The following is a 20112-nucleotide window of genomic DNA, read 5'->3' as shown; positions in this document are numbered from 1 at the left end:
GGCCACTTTTTTTTTTCTTTATTTTATAACTTCTTTATTATAAAAGATAAAATAAAAATAAAAAATGGTATGGTTTTCTACATTTTCAAGGTATCATAAGGCATTTTTAATAAGTTATTTTCCCCTAATTCTGACTGTTTTGAAAAAAGCAATATTTTTTGGGTTTTTAAAAATGGTGGGGAATCGTGGGTCACTAAATCCAAATTGGTCAAATAACATGCAAAGTTTATGAGTTGACCCAAAACTGTAATTTCAAAGTTCATTCAGTTATTTTAAAGCATTTTCAGATGATGGAATAAAAAAGAGAGTTGAGTGTGATCGAATAGATTCAAAATACTGGCTCGTGATCGTTTTGGAAAAATTTCTTATATAGGATGGACAAAATATTTTTCACAACTCTTCATTTCGCATAAGAAAACTTTACAGATAGGGAAAACGTATTTTAAGCTCTGAATGTATATAAAAACATAAAAAATATAAGTGGCCCAAGGTGTGTGGCCCACGATTCCCCACAAGTTACGATTTGCAAATTTTTAGCATTTGTGTGACTTATTGATGTTTCATCAAAAATTCCTTTTCCATGTGAAAGAACATGACAAAACTAAAGTCATAAGCGTATGAGCATATTTTTGTTATGAACTTTAGATTCCCCATCGATGCAATTAGCGGGTGCTTGTTTAATTTGGAAAGTAAATTTTTTAAATAATTTTTTTAAGCTTGATAAATAAATGAAGCATATGATGCGTATTTAAGTCAACAACATATAGAAAAATATGCTTGCTCAACACACATCTAAGATATTCAATGTGGCCCACGTTACCCCACTATCCCCTACAGAGTTTTCCGGTTAATGATTAAAAAAAAAATTGAGTCAGAATGTTTTTTTGGGCCCAACAATTTATAGATGACGAAAAAATTTAAATTTTTTTTTGTAAATGTTGAACGTTTGCACTAGCTCTAGTGTAGGTATCTTCTTAACTGAAATTTTTTTTCGGGAAATGCATATAGTTACTTTTTGTTATGAAAAAGTGGTTTATTTTATTGATAATTTTCACTTATGCTTACAAAAAATTAAAAAAGTTCTCTGCACTCGGCCTCTAAATACATTAATCCTATCTCATCTATTTTAAAGGCGGGCTCTTGTTCAGTTCATGTTTCTGTTAATTTCTATCGGATTTTTGTGTTGTTCAAAAAATTGAAGGCACTCGATACATCTTCAGTTAAGTGCCACCGACCATGGTCTTGAGGATAGCGTTCAAGTCTGCGACTGATCACACGATGAAATTGATGGCAGGATCGTTCTACGGGTGTCGTAGTATTCGTCGAAGGATGGTTCCTTTATGAGATTTTTCTTTTGGTGAAGGTGAAAAGCGGCGACATAATTGGTGGGTCATCTTCATTCATTAGCGGTTTCTCGGAAGTACTAATGGACACTGACTCCCATGCGTTCAAATGTGAGGCTATTCTTACACATTTCCTATAGATCACTTTTTCCCAGTTTATGGAGTAATCCATCTCCGTTGCGTGGGCGGCTACGCTGGATTCATTGATCCTGTTGTTGTCTACAGCATTCCTATGTTCGTTGAGTCGAACTTTAAATTTGCGACGAGTTCGGCCAATGTTAAGGGCTGGGCGACTCTCACAGGGAATTTCATAGATTCCAGATCTCTCATCTTGCGGAATCTTATCCTTCAAGGAGACCAACCGATCCTTAAGGGTGTTGCCGCTCTTGTATGCTGTTTTCAGACCGTGTTGAGAAAGGATTTTTGTTATCCCATTAGTTAGTTTAGGGTGGAACGGCAGGCTAACTCTGTAGGGCTCTTCTCTGGCCTGAAAGTGGTTGCATCACTTCGGTACCTTTTTCGGGCATGTTTTCGGAGAATTTTGAGGACAAATTCGTTGTCAAAACCATTCAAAAAACCTACTTCAAGGATTTTATGCTTTTCCTCTTCAAATTCTGCCTTTTCCATGGGGATATTGTACAGGCGTCGGTGCTCCGCACACAGGGGTAAGTGCATCTAATAAGCGATCAAAATTATTTGCGGACAAACGGTAAATGGTAGACATTTGATGTCTTCGCAACATTTTTACATTTTTTGATGATCTATCAAATTCTTGAAAGAAAAAAGTTATTTTTGCACCTGGAAGGGAGATAAAAAAATTATTTCTTGAAATAATTAGTTTAGAGACTTGATGTCTTCACAAAAGTTGTAGATCTTATTATTTTAAGCAACTTTGTTGAAGACACCATCAAGATCGTATGAAAATCTTAAAAGTGACGAGCATTTTAACAAGTAATTTTGAGTTTTTATTTAATATCTTTTTAGTATACGATTTACAAATTTGGTATATTTGAGAAAGTTGTTCAAATGGTTGAAACACACAATTTTGTGGAACATTTTAAATACATATTTCAACTAAGAAAGGAGATATACTACAAAATATCCAAAATGTTGCCTTTTTTCAGTAAGTTATAACTTAAGAGTTCGGACGAGTTCGTATAATTTTTTGAGTGGGCTTTGTTTGTCAAGTTATTGGCTTTCCATTGGTATATAAAATTAACATTAGTTTTGGATAGATTTTTAGCAAACTAGCAATCAATAATGCGCTTTTTCCTCTAGAAACATTTAAAATTCGAAGCAAAAAACCCTCCATTTTTCTTGTTTTTAGAGGAAAAAGCTCATTTCCCTACTAAAAAGGACATCACTTTTCACCGCTAGGCCGATCAATTAAATCTACACTTTTAATTGTTTTCTCTGTTTTCGATATGAATCAAAACTTACCTTCTAAGCGCATTGGATTGTAAAGTTTTATGTTAATCTTCCCATTTTTTTTTCAAACGTCCGCAAAGAGTCATACCATTATTACATATGCATCAGTATTATAAACATATTTTTTGAACAACAATTGCTGCTTTAATTAACTCAGAATCCAAATAGTTTTGATTTTTCAAATCATTTATATGGTTTTGATTGGATTGAAAATATAGTTTCTCTGTTAACTAAATTTATTTACTTATTGGTTGATTTCCTTCAAGCTGCGGTCTAAGTGTGATTCCATTATATAATTCATAACATCCTTTTTTCATATTAGAGTAGAAGTAAAGGTTACTAGGCATTGGGTATTTATTTTAACAATTAATATAAAAAAAATCTAATTGAGTTTCTCGAATTGAACAATATCTCTCATTTCGATTTTTTTTATGTAGGTTGTATTGATTATTTAACATCTCAAACCATGCTTAATTCATTACTTGCTAAGTTTTTTTTTTTAGTTTTTAGTTTATTTTCTTTGTCTTTTTTCTTTACTATTTATAGCATCTACGCAAGCTTCTTAAGTTTCTTGCTATCATTTGTTTAAAACTGTCCAGTATTAGAGCTGTTTCAATACCTTAATTACTGTGAGCTGTAATTCCTGTTTGTTCATTCCATTGCTTTCCAGGTCAAAGCGAATCGGTAGAGATTTTTCATAATCTGATTGTTTTTCCGCCCAACGTCAGATCAACCGTGGTTATCTCTAGGAAATTTCTGTTATCGGTCCCTACCGACATACCGGATTCCCATTCAACGCGGGCATTAATCGGTAAATTGATCCGGAAAATTGCAATCTCATGCAAATCGATTCCCATTCAATGGCCTGTAAGGGTGGCCAAAGGGAAGCGCCCCTTTTTCGATGGAAACGAGCAAGGATGGAAGGAAATCCTGCCGGCAGACTGGCTGGAAGAAATTTGCATATGAGGAATTGATTTTATGCAAATCAACTTTAAAGTGCTCCACCAGTGTGTGCCTCGACAGCAAGTTCCGGGGCTTGAGAAGACTGAGACTGAGCCCTAAGTGTGATTTGGTGTGGGCAAAAGTTAACTTTTTCGTTGCCCCATCATTGTACCTACCAGCAAGTAAGTATTTGAGGAGCACGCGGTGTTGAAAATTTGGTTAATATTTGCTCTTGACGTGAAGTCTCCCGATGGTGGGTGACATCAAAGACTCGAGAAAAGCTGAAACTGGGAAAATTCAATCAACACGCTCATGTTCGAAGGAATGAACTGACAGACTGGATAAGCGTGTGAATTTCCAATCACCACGCACTTTACAGCAGAAGATCGATGAAAGCTTCTGATGGAAAATCTCCGGAAAAATTGAAGCCGTTCCAGCGAGACAGCTTTAAAGGATTTATAGGAACAGACACTTTGAAGAAAAATTCCCATGTCAATGAGAAGGAATTTCAATAAGAGCTCAACAAGTTCGAATAAGCTGCCGGAAAAAAGTTTGTGATCATCCCCACGAAAACGTGAAAATTTTGATCGGTAATATTTCAGCCATTTTATGGCATATTGCAGTTCTTTAGATCTCATTCAAATAATCGTGACAAAAACCCTTTTTGTATGTTTTTGACCGAAGTAAATGATAAGTTTATATTACTTTAACTTAGCTTGTAGTTGGAACATTTTTCAAAAACTGCACTTAAGACTCAAACCCGATCATCTCAGGGTGGGGCGGACCAAATTTCAAAATTCGAGTTGCATTCGATTCCCTTTTTCATACTTTTCATAACACATTTGTTTAATTCCGTGCAAAAAAATTGCAATGTAGGGGAACTGAGGGTAAGAAGAATCTTTCATTACTCGTAAATGAAGAATGCAATCCAATAAATTTGACAACAGTTTTGAAAAGGGGACTGTTCTTCATCACTAGAAACATACAAACAGGAACAGTTATATCAATTATAAACGTCTTAATCGTTAAATTTTGAAAGGCTTTCTAAAGTATGATTTCCATTTCGTTTGGGGCAAAGTGCGCCGTTTAACGACTAATAAGTGTTAATTAATTCAAGGGCCTCCGAAAGTGTTTGCCAGTAGGTAAAAACACTTCTATTCTACTTCACAGATGGAAAAATGTATTGCTACGCGCAGTGCTGCCAGATATACTGACGTTTTTGTGTATAGTTAATTAAATCTATATTAAATTTAGGAATTTTAAATATATTCATTCATATTCAAGTTATGTTTTCCAATTCAACATATAAACAACCTTATAATTATTATGATGAAAATTGCATATAAATTTAAACAAATATGAGACATGCTTGAAGATAAACGGACATGGCGCGTTTTGCCCTGCCTAGACATGTTTATAAAAAGTCGTTTAAAGTAACAGCAAAAATAATTGAATATGGAAATTATTCATTGTGTGATGATTGTCAAGACCAATGTTCATCATTGAAACAGATGCCAGGTAAATGTTTTGCTGATAGATGCTGCAAATCCTTACGAGAAAAGTTGCAAAATTGCAAGAAAAGCTCCCAAAAAATTTTGTTTTCGTTTTTCGTCAAATTTACGCAAAATAGAAAACCTTGAAGGTCCACATATGTTTATAAACGCATAAAAATGTAAATAGAACAAATTGGCATTTTCAGAAAAGTTGAACAATGTTTATTCAGAGAAATTCTGATGGTGGTGCATCTTATCCCAACTGCGCATTTCATACCCTTCTTCTTCTCTCTACTTGAACTGCATCGCAGTTCGGGTTGAAAGGGCCAGTGGCTTAGACTATATGCCCTCATTTTATACCCAGTTCCCCTACAAACTAAATAAAACAGCTTCTCAAGTCCAAAACCCCCCATGAAGATTTTTTGTTTCCAAGTAAAATTTCTAGTTCAAGAAATTAATTTACCGTAGATTTTAAACGTGAAACTACTTGATCCCTAAATGTGTTTGAAAATTAGTGTATACAAACATGTGAGAAAATAAGGTCACCTCCGGCGGTATTCAGCCATGTAAATAACACTCTCGGCCTTAGACATTCATTCTACGACAATGTATGACGTTTACGAATTGAAACTTGTTTCGAATTGTCAGTTTCGATCTGCAATTTAATAAACCACTTGTATTGAAACTCAAATCTTGCCTCACAAAAACCCTTTCTTGCCTATTAAATTGGTTTTTTTAAGAAGTGTATATGTCTTCATTTCATGACTTATCACTTTGATAATTAAAAATAATCGTTTTTATCATTACAAATTTTATGCTGATATGGAATATTCTTCAAGAATTCGAGATTCAATTTCAGCCTCAATTTTGTTTTGTTTTTGTTGTTCTTTTAAATGCTCAATTCAGCATTCAAAAGGGTTTGATAAATTACACAAGGCCACACAATTTTCATTTTTCGAGGTGCAAAGAATTTAAAAGCATATATTTATTAATTTTGGCGCCCTTAAGCTTTTGAAAATAAGTAAGAATTATTTTAAAAATTCTGCAATTTTTTGACAATACCTTGAAACATTGAAAAAAAAAAAACATAAAATAAACTTTTTCATCAACTTATCCCAAGACCGCAAATAATTTTGACTGCTACAAAAAAAGTTATAGAAGTTTTCTATTGGTTTGCTTTTCCCAATTCTGTTGAATAATAACACTAGTTTACAAAATTTAAAAAAAATCGTAAACTTGAATGACTGACTAATATTTTTAATGTAAAATCAGACGCTGAATCCGAAAATGAAATTCAAAAAAATCTCAGTAGAACCGATTTTGAGTTATGCTCTAAATATGAAATTTTGGAAAAATAAGAAAAGTTCTTGTACTTTGATGGAAATACCTCGGACGGCACAACAGTAATTCGAAATCCCTCTTTTGCATATTGAAGGTGAATAAATTGTCTATCGATCATCTGAACACTGTTTTTGCGTATGATCAACAGTATTATTGATATTAGTGACTTAATGATAGAAAAAATAATAAAAAAACGCATTTTTATAGAGAAAAAATTGTTTCAGCGAAAGTTTTAGACTCGATGGTAACATTAAAAAATCCATAACTTTCCTGTTTCAAAAACCCAATCGAGTTACAGTCTTCGGGTGAAATATTTGTCTCAATTTAGGCTTTAATAAAATCAACCATAAAAAACAATCGGTTAGTGATGAAAAAAGTTATTGATGAAAAACAACTATTTTTCGTTCCTCCCGGGCAAAATACCTTAAAATTTTATTCACGTTGAGACTCAAGCAACCCCTCCGTATGGTTAGATCTTCCTGAAATTTGGCATGTGACGTTTTGGTAAGCTAATAAATAATTATGACTTGGAGCGAGTGAGATTTATCATGTTTCATTCTTCCTATACTATGATAAGTGTACTGCGGTTCGTTATATTATTAAAAACTACAAAAAATACTGTTATGGTAAAGTTGCCATAACTTCTTCAATTTTCAACCGATTTTGATAAATAACAACTTGAAATCTTTGTTTTGAATTGACATTCAAGCGCAGGAGAAAATCAGATTTTTTAATGTTACCATCGAGTCTAAAACTTTCGCTGAAACAATTTTTTCTCTAAAAAAATGCGTTTTTTATTATTTTTTCTATCATTAAGTCACTCATATCAATAATACTGTTGATCATACGCAAAAACAGTGTTCATATTATCGATAGACAATTTATTCACCTTCAATATGCAAAAGAGGGATTTCGAATTACTGTTGTGTCGTCCGAGATATTTCCATCTAAGTACAAGAACTTTTCTTATTTTTCCAAAATTTCATATTTGGAGCATAACTCAAAAACGGTTCTACTGAGATTTTTTTGAATTTCATTTTCGGATTCAGCGCCCAATTTTACATTAAAAATGACCTTCAGTTTACTAAGTTCAAAAATGCTGTAAACTAGTGTAATTTTTAATGAATTTTTAAAGAAGTTTCAACTAAATTTAATTTAATATATTTTCAACGCAAAAATCAAATCGTTTTGCAAATTTTAACAAATTTGTCTAATGAAATAAAACCTTTGTTTTTAACTTTCTCTGTAATGTTAAAAATATTTGTCGTTCAAAATTTATAAAAACTGTGGAATTTATTTTTCTTATCTTTCATCATCTTCATCATCAAAACATTATTCATAAAAAGAATGAATTCAAAATCAGTTTTTTTTTCTTTTATGTAGATTTTTTAGTTAATCAGTTGTCAATGATTGATTTCACTAAAAACTGATTCATTTTTAAACTAATAAACTACGTAGACTAAACCTGACAAATTATTCGAGGCCAGGACGCCAAAAATACTAAATCCATCATTTAATCATAGACATCAAAATGTTAAAACGTTTTTTTTGTGGAAAAATTCTATCAAAAATGTTAAAAATTTATCTTTTTTATCTTCATATCATATTTTCAATAATGATTACTTTAATTACCGTGATTTTCGTTTGTTCATTCAATTTATCAACCCATCGGTTAAAGGTTTGATCTTTAAGTTAGAGTATTTAAGGTTTGTGAAAATTATAGGCGGGTGGAAACTTAGAAGAAATGAACAGATATTTATAATGAGCGACTCGAAATTGATAAGAAGCATTTTCTTCACACGTCATCAATTTCTTTCTCATGCAAAAAGTTTATATTTTCATAATTTTGAATTTATTTTACAAAAAGACTATGTTCATCGGACATAAATTGAACTACCATTTTATTTTAATTTTCAAATAAATTGACCAACTTCTATTGTATAGTTTATTTTTAATCTTCAAATAAATTTATCGAATTTTATAGTCAAACCAATACAATTTATTGAAATTCTTTTAATTCTTTTGTTTTTATTTTTCAAATATGAATTTTTATATTTTGGATTTACATAGAAGTTAATGTTTCCACAACACATAAATCTAAACTAAGCTTGAAAATATATAATCGTTTCATTAATACATTAAATCATTTTTTTTTCAAATCGATCATGATTTTTTAATGAATCTATGGAAAGATCAAAAAATGATTCGAGGTAGCAAGCTTAATTTTAATGTGCAATATAAACCAAATTCGTATTTGCTTTATGATTTCAATATTTACGATAAATCTTCAATTTCTTATTTAAATTTTTATGAGTATCGTATTTATTGTAGAAATTACCCATTTCCCAATCTTGTCAGTGATGATGAATTGATGAATGTTTTATTTAAAATATGTAAAATTATTATTGTGAACGCCTGTTATTATGATAACTGGAAGAATTTGAATATGAAAAAAATTGGTTTTATCTCTGACTTTGATCACTGAAGCTCTTGATATAAAATGAAGTATTTCCTTTTTTATCAAATCAAATTCAATCATTATTTATGCGCTTTAAATAAAATCATTGAAGTTTTAAATGGATATTTTTTCCTAATCGAAAATTCACTTTTCAAATCGTGATCGAATATAATTTTAAATTTATGAGGATGAAATATTTTTTTTTAAATTAGCTGTTTTATTTTAAGTATTCTTTTTCTTTGTTCTTATTGTAATGTCCAAAGCTTTCAATTCTGGTTCATTCGAAATTTTAATTTGCATTCGTTTTCTCGTGTTCCAAAAAAATTGACTTGAAATCTCTTAATCAGAATAAAGATCATCATTTTGAATTATTTAATGGCAATGAGTAAGAAAATGGTTTTAAAAATCAATTTCCATTTTTTTGTGCAGTTTTTGTACTGTTATTATTGCTTACAAAATTTGAATTTCAACCCCCCCTCCCCCCGCCCCCTTCATGGACGGGTCCTTCACACGGGCCTGCCGGAAGCTATCAGGCTTTTCCAGAGAAATAATTTCATACATGTCGGGAATTCCCGGAAATGAAACTATTATTCTCGGGAATCGAGTATTCCCGAATTTCTCAAATTCCCGGGAATTCCCGGGACGAACACTATGGTCTATACGTTTGAAACGTAGGAAATCACACCATTTTCTATTTCATTTTCCTTTTTAGAAAAGAAGTTATTTAGCGAAGGAAAAAATTGGCACATAATACCCTACTCTCCCTTATGTTTATTTTAAAAACAATTAAAAAACTATAAAAAAATACTATTTTAAAGTGTGTATCTTATAATCAGCTTCTACTTTTTCTATATATTTTGTTGAGGGGAAGTGTGGTGGATCGCTAAAAAAAATGATAACTTTAGGTGAAACGCGAAATGTTTAATGAAAATTTTATGCTATTTATACAAAATAAATCAAGCATTGTAAGCTTTTATATATAAACAAACTCAACATAAAGCATAAGTTTTAATATTCATGCAACCAACTTCTCAGCAAACATAAAATTGCATTAGAATCGCTAACTAAACGATCCTAAAAATCGTTACTTAAAGTCGGCTTAAATCGGATATGTTAAAAAGTCCGCCAAGTTTGCAAATGTGTTCTCACGCGCGATATTCATGTGAGAAAACAACCTTGTTGTTCTCTCTGCGATAAGCAGTGGAACCAGATTGCTAAAAATCAGATGGTTTATTTGGGAAAATTGTCCAATGAGTAAAGCAGCTAATATCGTCACTGGCAACGGTTTGCATGCATTGAGAGCAAAATTTGCGCTCTCCCGCATACTTTCAGAATGTACGATTAAGGTGTTGAATGTCGTCCAATTTGTATAATTTGATCGATTAAGCCAGAAGTTTAAAATATACATGTTTATTGCTTCCACTTTGGTAGGTAAACACTGTTTTTTTCGTGATTTATGCAATGATTCTATGATGTATAACAAAGTTTGTTGCGAAATATATCTACGAAATTGTTTGCTGAGTTCGGGAATTTCTTTGCCCGTACTTAAATTTCACAAAAATGTTCATGTGTAATTGAAAAATATTCAATTTTACCAAATACGGCTCAAAACCCATTTTGTTAGCTATAGAAAAAATAGCAGATATTGAAAAAAAAAAATCAATTTCTTATTTTTATCATCTTTTTCGAACCACTAAACCAGTGAGGCACATACATAGTAAAAATGTATCCAGGTTGCCTCTACGTTGGCTAAAGTAGTAGGCCGAAACGTCAAAAGAATTGTTTTTATTTGAATTCAAATTCACCCAAAAGCATCTGGATAGATAATCAAAGGACTCTAGTTCGATTTCTGTTTTTCATCACAGAATCTGTGTCACAGAACACAGAATTTTGAAAATATTCACAGATTTCACAGAATTTTTAAATTTAGGACGTTTTTTTTTTCAAAATTCAATTTTTTAAGTCGACATAAATTTAGGATAATTATCTGTGAGTTGAAAAGTATGATAATATTGGTAATGTTAATTGATTTTTCTTAAGTTAAAGTGTAAAAAGTCGCAATTTGACATGACTTTTGATTGAAATTTAGGAAAAAACCATCACAGAAATCCATCACTGAACTTTGGGTAAAATCACAGAAAGTCAGAATTTTATTTCGTCAAAGCACAGAATTTTTTTCGGCAACCTTGGTTGCAATGCGTGCATTATATATCAAAATGATTTCTATATCAAGATGATTTAACGATCATAAGAGGTTTTTTTCCGGTCCTCAAAAATCATAATATTTTCGTTACGTGAAAATCTAGTTGGTTTATTTTTCAATATTTCTATAAATATTGTAAATATGTTTCTATATTCTGTACACTTTCGTACTGAAGTATTTTGAAAATGAAAAGTATATGATCTGATGTTAGAACTTCTACCTAGCGCTAACCTAGAGTTTCTCGACGCTCCCGGAAATATGGAAACCATTTTAAAAACTACTGGTAAGGGATTATCAAATAAACACAATTATCACAGTTTATGTGATTCCAGAGTATAGACAATGTGATAAATATTGTGCAATATAAGGAATTTACAGGTTTTTCGCATTCTCTTGTTTCGAGTTCATAAAGTTCTTCTAAGCCAACGGCATACATAACATATGTTCTGTGGGTTGGTGGTTTTAACATTTGTAAGATCCTAGCTATCATATCCTCGAAAGGAATCTCTTCGAGGAAACATTTAGTTTCATGGAGATCATGTATGTGTTTATGTTCGTTTAAAAAAAATGATGTTGAAACAGATCTGGAGGTACACTTTTTTCCAAATCGTATATAAAAAGACTACGATTATACAACTACAACTCTTAGAACATAGATTTAAATTAAGTAATTCTGGAATAAGCTTCGCAGACCTCGTATGCTTTAAAGTTTATGATAGTTTATGTTTTTAATTATTTTTTTTTACTCTTCCAGATCGACAAGATTACCCGTACTCGTGGGCTGTCTACCTGATGTTTCACATGCACTTCACCCAAATCCTGCACACGATATCCATCCTCTTGACAGTGATGCTGGCGGTTTGGCGGTACATTGCCATCAAGTAAGTATATCTTCCTAATTGAGAGTTGAGGTTGCTTTCTCTCATTATAGCAGGTGTGGTTGAAACTCTATTACCAGTTTTACTCAGAATAATTACTGATCCAGGATATTTATTCAAGTCAAAACTGTCAACTCTTCAATTTGTTTTAAAATATTCACTTTTCCTAAAAAATATTTGGAAAACGTAGTCGATATTCTCGAAGTATAAGGAAAATCACACTTTTAAGAAACCTACTGTATAACATAACCATCTTAAACGGTGTTGTTATTGACGCGAGTGTGCTATAATAAGAGCGAGTTCCCAGCAGCTGTATGTGACAGGTTAATTTTCTATCCAATTATCGGCACCTTTGGCAGCGCATAAATGAAGCGCAATAATTAATCATTTCCGACACTTGGGTGATAGTGACGCGCTTGATGGATATTCATGAGCTATTTACTCGGCTCAGTTTCATGCCTGATGAATGAAACGATGAAATGCATCTTTTCTTCCGGCGGCGACAGGAAGTAAAGTCTGCTTCATTTAATATTGGAACAAATTCTTTTGCTCATTGTGGCGCTCCTAGTGGACGGATTTGGAAACTTTTTTCACCCACGTGTCGGGAAATTCATTACCTTTCACCATGTATTTATGTCATAACACCAAACGATAGCATTTTGTAAACAACCGCCATGGAAACCGAACGGAGAGATCAAATTGTGCACAGTTTTCTTGAAAATCCATTGTTGTCGGCATCGAAGCTAGCTAAACAGCTTAAAATGCCCAGAAATACCGTATGGCGTGTTATCAAGCAGTACAAGGAAACATTGACGACGGCTCGGAAGCCGCATTCGAAGCGTCGGAGTGGAACTGTCGACCGGAAACTGCGTGGGAAAGTCATCAAGGCCGTCAAGAGGAATCCCAATCTTTCAGACCGCGATTTGGCCAATAAGTTCCAGGCCGCTCACAGTACGGTGCGACGAATTCGTCTCCGGGAAGGAATAAGGTCATTCCGAGCCAGCAAAAAGCCAAATCGGACGCTGAAGCAGAACAATGTGGCCAGAATCCGTGCTCGAAAGCTGTACGACCAAGTGCTGACCAAGTTCGACGGATGTAAAGTCTGCTTCATTTAATATTGGAACACAAACAATTACGTGTAGTTCAGTCATTTATTAACGAATTCATAATTTGTTTTTCATACAAATGTAGCATTTTCTTTACTCTTTCATAAAAAAAAATTAAAAAATTATTCATTGCTGTTTCGAAGAAATTCTCGTACTCGTACTCGTAAGAAAACTGTGCACAATTTGATCTCTCCGTTCGGCTTCCATGGCGGTTGTTTACAAAATGCTATCGTTTAGTGTTATGACATAAATACATGGTGAAAGGTAATGAATTTCCCGACACGTGGGTGAAAAAAGTTTCCAAATCCGTCCACTTGGAGCGCCACAATGAGCAAAAGAATTTGTTCCAATATTAAATGAAGCAGACTTTAACACTTCGTGTAGAACATAGGTGTTACCTCATTGACAGGAACGATAATTTAGGATCTGTGTAGATGTTACTCCTTTGAACTTTGTATGGTCATTAAGTAGATAGTTTCTAATTAAAGCCTCTTCAACCAATCTTGTATCTTGTATACTTATCAAATCTGATTTGCCTTTTTTTCTACAATAGTTACTGAAAGGGACAAAAATCTAATTTTTCTACAATAGACTTTTTTTTACAACAGTTTTTTTTGCCATAATATTACCTAACTAAAGTATGGAAAAGTTAGCTACGCTTTAAATGATTTTTATATGCATTTTGTTCAACTCAGCTTCGTTAGCGCGCAACTTGATTTAGTTTGTGTATTTTGTGAAAAAAATTAAATACAAGGAAACACATTTAAATTACCATTAAACACATGGGTCTCATGAGATTAACAAAATAGCGCATGAAAATCGCAAGAAGGATTCTTGAGGTATTGAAAATGTGCCATGATTGCCAGATTGCCCCCGTTTGTATTTGAGTTTGCCCGGATATTTAACTCAAAATTGCTATAAGATTTTTATCGTCGTATACTTATGACTCGACTCCTTTTCTTACGGCGGCGACAGAAGTAACACTTCGTGTAGAGCAAAGGCGTGACAATTCATGGGAGCTTTTCATCAACATGCCATCTAGCCTAAAATTTCAACACCTATCAAGCTTTCTTCTATTGGCGCACTAATGCCTGTCTATCCACCTTTTTTTCATATCCTCTAAACATAAATTTTTCTACAGAATTTCATGGCCCGAATTTCATTGAAAAAGCCGAATTTGGCCCGGATTTATTCACTTTATTTGCCAAATTCAACACCAAAATATAAATAATATTAAAAAACTTTTTTGAGCAAGTTTTATTAAACTGATCATGAAATGATTTTTGGAAGCCTTAAATAGGGGAGAGTGGGGAAACGTGGGCAACTCTGAATATCTCAGATGTGTGTTGAGATAAAAAAAATCAATCCAACTGTCATCGTCGTCGTTTTGCGCAAGCATATTTTTCTATATGCTGTTGACTTAAATACGCACCATATGCTTCTTTTTTTTTATCACTAGCTGACCCGGTGTGCGTTGCAACACCTTCCAAAAATGAATGAAATTTCAAAAAAATAATTAAGTTTTGTTTTTTTTTTTGAAGATATCATAAGTGCTCGGTTCATGCCAAAAACTTGAATAGAAGCCCCCCTTTCCTCCTCCCATCCGCAAATGCTGGAAGGGGGTAGGGATCCCATTTTTACGTAATCAAAAACTCTCATATCAAATTTGGTTATATTGGTTGATAAGTTTTAAGCCATACATCAAAATTTATATGGAACTCCGAGTTTTTTTCCCTCCCCTCTCAAAACTGCAAGGGAGAAGGGTCTGTGAAATTCCGTAGAAACATATCTTGTACTCATATACTTTCCCATTTCAAATTTGATTTTTTTATTTGATTACTTCTATACCAAAAAAAAATGTGATGGATCCCCTATCCATTTCCTTTGTACTCACTGGGAAAATATGGTGAACCATTTCTCATACCCAAATGATTTCCCATGTCATATTTGGTTCCATTTCTTTGATAAGTTCTTGGTTTATGCAAAACAATCTTATGTGAGCTCCCCTCTTCCCTAAATTTATCCCAAATTGAAGTAGAAAGGAACCTCGAATAAGTATTTAACCATTTATCGTATCCAAATGCCCTATAGCATGTCAAATTTGTTTCCAATTGCTCGATTAGTTCTCGAGTTATGCGAAAAATTGTAACGGAGCCCCCTTCTCTCTTTCCTATCACTCCACTGAAAGGAGACAGTAGTACCAACTATTCATAGTACTATTCCTCTTAACTAATTAAATACCCTACCAAGCGCAATTTGATCTCATTTGCTGAATAAGTTCTCAAGTGTATGAGTGCACCCTCACACCTTAAAATTTCCCCACAGGAAGAACAGACGGTGCTCAAAATATCACAGAAACATTTCTTATTCAAATACCTTCCCATTCCAAATTTAGATCCATATGCTTTAAAAGTTTTCCAATTATGCTGGAAAATGTGAAGGAGCCCCCTCCACCCTTTCTATTTCTCCTCAAAAAGAAGAGAAGGGTATCAAATATTCACGTGCATGAGAGAGGGAGGGATCTCGATCCATGATAGGAACCTTCCCCTGCATTCAATACCCCCACCTGCCAACTTTCACGCAAATCAGTTCAGAAGTTTCCGAGTCTATGGGAATATTTAGACAGACAGACGGACTGACAGACAGACAGACAAGCAGAAATCTATTTTTATATATAGATGCTAAAAAAATTAAAAAAATTTACTTGCGTAATTAAATAAGCACCCGCTAATTGCATCGATGGGGAGCCTAAAGTTCATAACAAAAATATGCTCATGCGCTTATGATCTTAGTTTTGTCATGTTCTTTCGCGTGGAAAAGTATTTTTTTTTATGAAACATCAAAGCCACACACACGCAACCAATTTGCGAATCATAGCTTGTGGGGGATCGTGGGCCACACATCTTGGGCCATCTATATTGTTATGTTTTATTACACATTCAGAACTTAAAATACGTTTTTCCTATCTGTTAAGTTTTCTTATGCCAACTGAAAAGTTATGAAAAATATTTTGTCCATCCTTTATAAGGAATTTAGCGAACATGTTCGCGGGCCGGGTTTTTGAATCTATTCGATCATACACAACTCTCTGTTTTATTTTATCATCTGAAATTGCTCAAAAATAAATAAATGAATTATGAAACTACAGTTTTAAGCCAACTAATGAATTTTGCATGTTATTTGGTCAATTTTATTTAGTGGCCCGCAATTCCCCACCATTTTTCTAAATCCAAAAAAAAATATTGCTTTTTTTAAAACAGCCAGAACTTAGAGAAAACAACTTATTGAAAATTTAGAAAATTGCCTAATTATATCCTTAAAATGTAGAAAACCATTTCATTTTTTATTTCCATTTTATCTTTTATAATAAAGAAGTTATGGAACAAAAAAAAACTGATCCATGATTCCCCACTCTCCCATACGATTCAAAATTTGCTTATGAGTTTTGAGGAAAAAAAAATTTGTACAAATATTATTTTGACTGAATTTGCCCGGATATCGCCCGGATTTTCGGTCGACAATTTTTAATCAAATGGCTGGATTTTGGCAGGTTTTTCCATCAAATAGCACGGACTTTTCCGGCCTGGATATGTAACTGAAGGTAGCAAATAAATTTTCTTCAACGGGATATTACCTCCAATGTAAAACAAATTAATGTGTGTAATTACCTACAATTTATGAAATAACACACGATACAATTCTGATTCAAGATCCTTATATGCCGATCCGGATCATGATTGTTATCTCGATCTTAGTACTGAATGCGATCATGGATCCTGATGCCGGATTCAGATTTTGAATCCTTATCGTGGACCCTACCTTGATCGATCATTTACATTCTGGACCATGAACATGATTCTGATTCATAACCTGGTCTCAGATCCCTATCCAATTTCTGTTCCCTGATCTTGGATCCTGGTTAATTGATTATGGTTTTCAATCAAGGATCCCGATTCTGGATCAAAATCCTCATCCTGACGCTGATCCTGGACTCTGATCGCGGATTTTTAGTCCTGCTTAATCATAAATCTTTATAATTGATACTGATTTTGGACCTTGCATCGGGTGCTGATTTGGGATTCGATCCTGTTCTCGAACCCGGATCATGGATTCTGTTCTTGGAAGTAGCTCCCGGATTCTGAATACTTGATTATTAAGGTCTTGAATTCCACATGGCAGCAAAATTCACATTTTTCGCAGGTGCAAATCATACAGTGAGCGAAATAAGAATAGCAGCACTATGTGTTTTGCTTGTTGAAATATGAATGATTGAAATTTACGAATATTTTCTTCCACAGTTTGTTCTGAATTGCTTAACGGATAAATCAAGCATAAGTTTACTTTTTTTGGACGTAGCAATTGGCGTTGAGGACCAAAAATGTGACAAAAGGGTGCGAAATAAGAATAGGACCACTTGAGTTTTTCAACAAAAACATGATAATTTTAAAAAAAAATTACTGTGTTAAAGTGAATAATAATGCTTCTACGAATTATTTGAATAGATAACTGCATTTTAAGAAGTTTTCCATAATTCCAAAGGTTTTCAAAGGTATTAACAGGGGGTTTTAAGAGATGCTCCTCTAGCGTTAAGGAATTTGATATTTGAGCTATAAAACTTTACCAAACTGCTTGATTTCTTCATTAACAATCATAAGTATGACGCAAAATAATGAAACATAGATTTGAGGCTGAGTTTGAATCCGAAAAGCAGGTTGGAATTCAAAAATATAAATGTTTTTTTAATAGTCAAACACTATTTCTCTAGTTTTAAGTCATAGATGGCAGCACTATCTTGTCATTTAACCAAATTCATGACCATTTCCGAATATCCGGGATTAATTAGGGAGTGCTGGATGATTTTGGTCAAGAAATAAATACATGTACCGTAGACTGCCTCAAATTTGTATGGGAAATTCAAAACCTGTGAAATGTTGTGCGCTGCAGGCTCAAATTGATGCTAGGCCTAGAACAAGATCTCATGCCAAATTTGGGCCAGATCGGACCATGGGAAGGGGTCGCTCAACGAGCCTGAAGTTTGTATGGGATTTTAAGACATTTTGTTCGGGAGATACATGAAAATCCAGTTTTTCGTCCATAACTTTGGTTCCCGTCGGCCGATTTCTTTCAAAAACGGGTTTTCTTAAAGCCTGAACTATTACAAATATTTCATCCGAAGACTACATATCAATAAGAGTTAAGATAAAAAAGTTATTAAGCTTCAAAAATGGGGTAACTTTTTTACGGTGGTATTCATCACTGTTAATGAGACGTCGACATGTTCGACCGCCCCGACTCATTAACAGTGATGAATACCATCCTTAAAAAAGTTAACCCATTTTTGAAGCCTTATAACTTTTTTTATCTTAACTCTTATCGATATGCAGTCTTCGGATGAAATATTTGTCATAGTTTAGGCTTTAAGAAAACCCGTTTTTGAAAGAAATCGGCCGACGGGAACTAAAGTAATTGATGAAAAACTGGATTTCCATGTTTCTCCCGAACAAAATGTCTCAAAATCCCATACAAACTTCAGGCTCGTTGAGCGACCCCTTCCCGTGGTTCGATCTAGCCCAAATTAGGCATGAGATCTTGTACTAGGCCCAGGATCAATTTTAGCCTGCAGCGTTTAACTTTTTCAAAAGTTGGGTCATTTGGGGCAGTCTAATGTACCGTGTAAACGCTTTGGAAATTCTAAGATCACTAAGTCCAAAAAAAAATAGAATTGCATCAAAGCCACTAAAAGTGAATTCTTTGGACCGATTATCAGAATAAAGTTATACTTTGCGATGAAGCTTGATGGACCAGACGGCTAGCAGTATTATTGGTATGATTTGTAATTGAATCGGAAGTTGAGATGAGCAGGAATTTTGGCGGTTGTACATTTTTGTGCTGGTGATTCGTTTGCAAATCCGGAAAAGCTTTCTACATAGTGAATTTCCACAAAATTGTGATGGGAAAATATTTCAAAATTATGGATATGGGCCTAAATAAACCTGGAAAATTAATATTGAGACTAAATTTGGTTTTAACTGCAAGATAGTGCTGCCATCTACGACTTGAAACTGGAAAAAGTGTAGTTTATTGAACAAAATCAAATATTTTGATTTACAACCTATTTTTTTCTGATTCAAAATAATTCGGGAATGTTTGTTTCATCATTTCACGTCATTTTAATGAAGAAAGTAAGTAGTTTGGTAAAGAATTACAGCTTAAATATCAAATTCCTGAACGCTGGAGGAGCATCTCTTAAAACCCTGTTTTAAAACCTTTGCAAACCTTTGGAATTCTGGAAAACTCCTTAAAATGCAGTTATCTTTTCAAATAATTCGTAGAAGCATTATTATTCACTTTTACACAGTAAATTTTTAAAAATTATCATGTTTTTGTTGAAAAACTCAAGTGGTTCTATTCTTATTTCGCACCCTTTTTTCACATTTTTGGTCTTCAACGCCAATTGCTACGTCCAAAAAAAGTAAACTTATGCTCAATTTATCCATTAAGTAATTCAGAACAAACTGTGGAAGAAAATTTTCGTAAATTTCATTCATATTTTAACAAGCAAAACACATAGTGGTGCTATTCTTATTTCGCTCACTGTATAACAGCTTTTTTTTATTGATTTGGGGGCGTCGATTCTAAATAAACAATTTTTTTTCTATCAGCTCTGGTATTTCAGAAAACTTTTGAAAATTAGTAAAAATCTTTAAATTTTCTTTCGACTGAGTAAATAAAATAAGAATAAAATACTAAACATAAGTAAAAATCATCGAGACATTTGTGCACTTTATTGAAATGTTTTAAAGTTTTTTAAAAATAAAGTTTTTATGTCAATGGTCCACTTTTCCTAGGACTGTGTGTAATTTATGTTTCCTTTTTGTTAATTTATTGCAATTCTGCAAAATACGAGAATTTTGAAGAAA

The 20112-nt window shown here is 33.2% G+C and overlaps 1 protein-coding gene across 2 annotated transcripts in view; it reads left to right on the top strand.

The window, feature by feature from the left end:
• The window catches only part of LOC129750874 (G-protein coupled receptor dmsr-1), a 477126-nt gene that overhangs the window by 440429 nt on the left and 16585 nt on the right, over positions 1-20112 (top strand). For both annotated transcript variants that reach the window (XM_055746001.1, XM_055745999.1), the window contains one exon: positions 11963-12089. In XM_055746001.1, coding sequence (XP_055601976.1) covers positions 11963-12089 — 127 coding nt within the window. The remainder of the gene's footprint in view (positions 1-11962; positions 12090-20112) is intronic.

Source organism: Uranotaenia lowii, chromosome 3, assembly GCF_029784155.1.
Source record: "Uranotaenia lowii strain MFRU-FL chromosome 3, ASM2978415v1, whole genome shotgun sequence".
Classification (NCBI taxonomy): domain Eukaryota; kingdom Metazoa; phylum Arthropoda; class Insecta; order Diptera; family Culicidae; genus Uranotaenia; species Uranotaenia lowii.
Note: the sequence above shows the minus strand (reverse complement) of the source record. Positions and strands in the feature narration are given on the sequence as shown.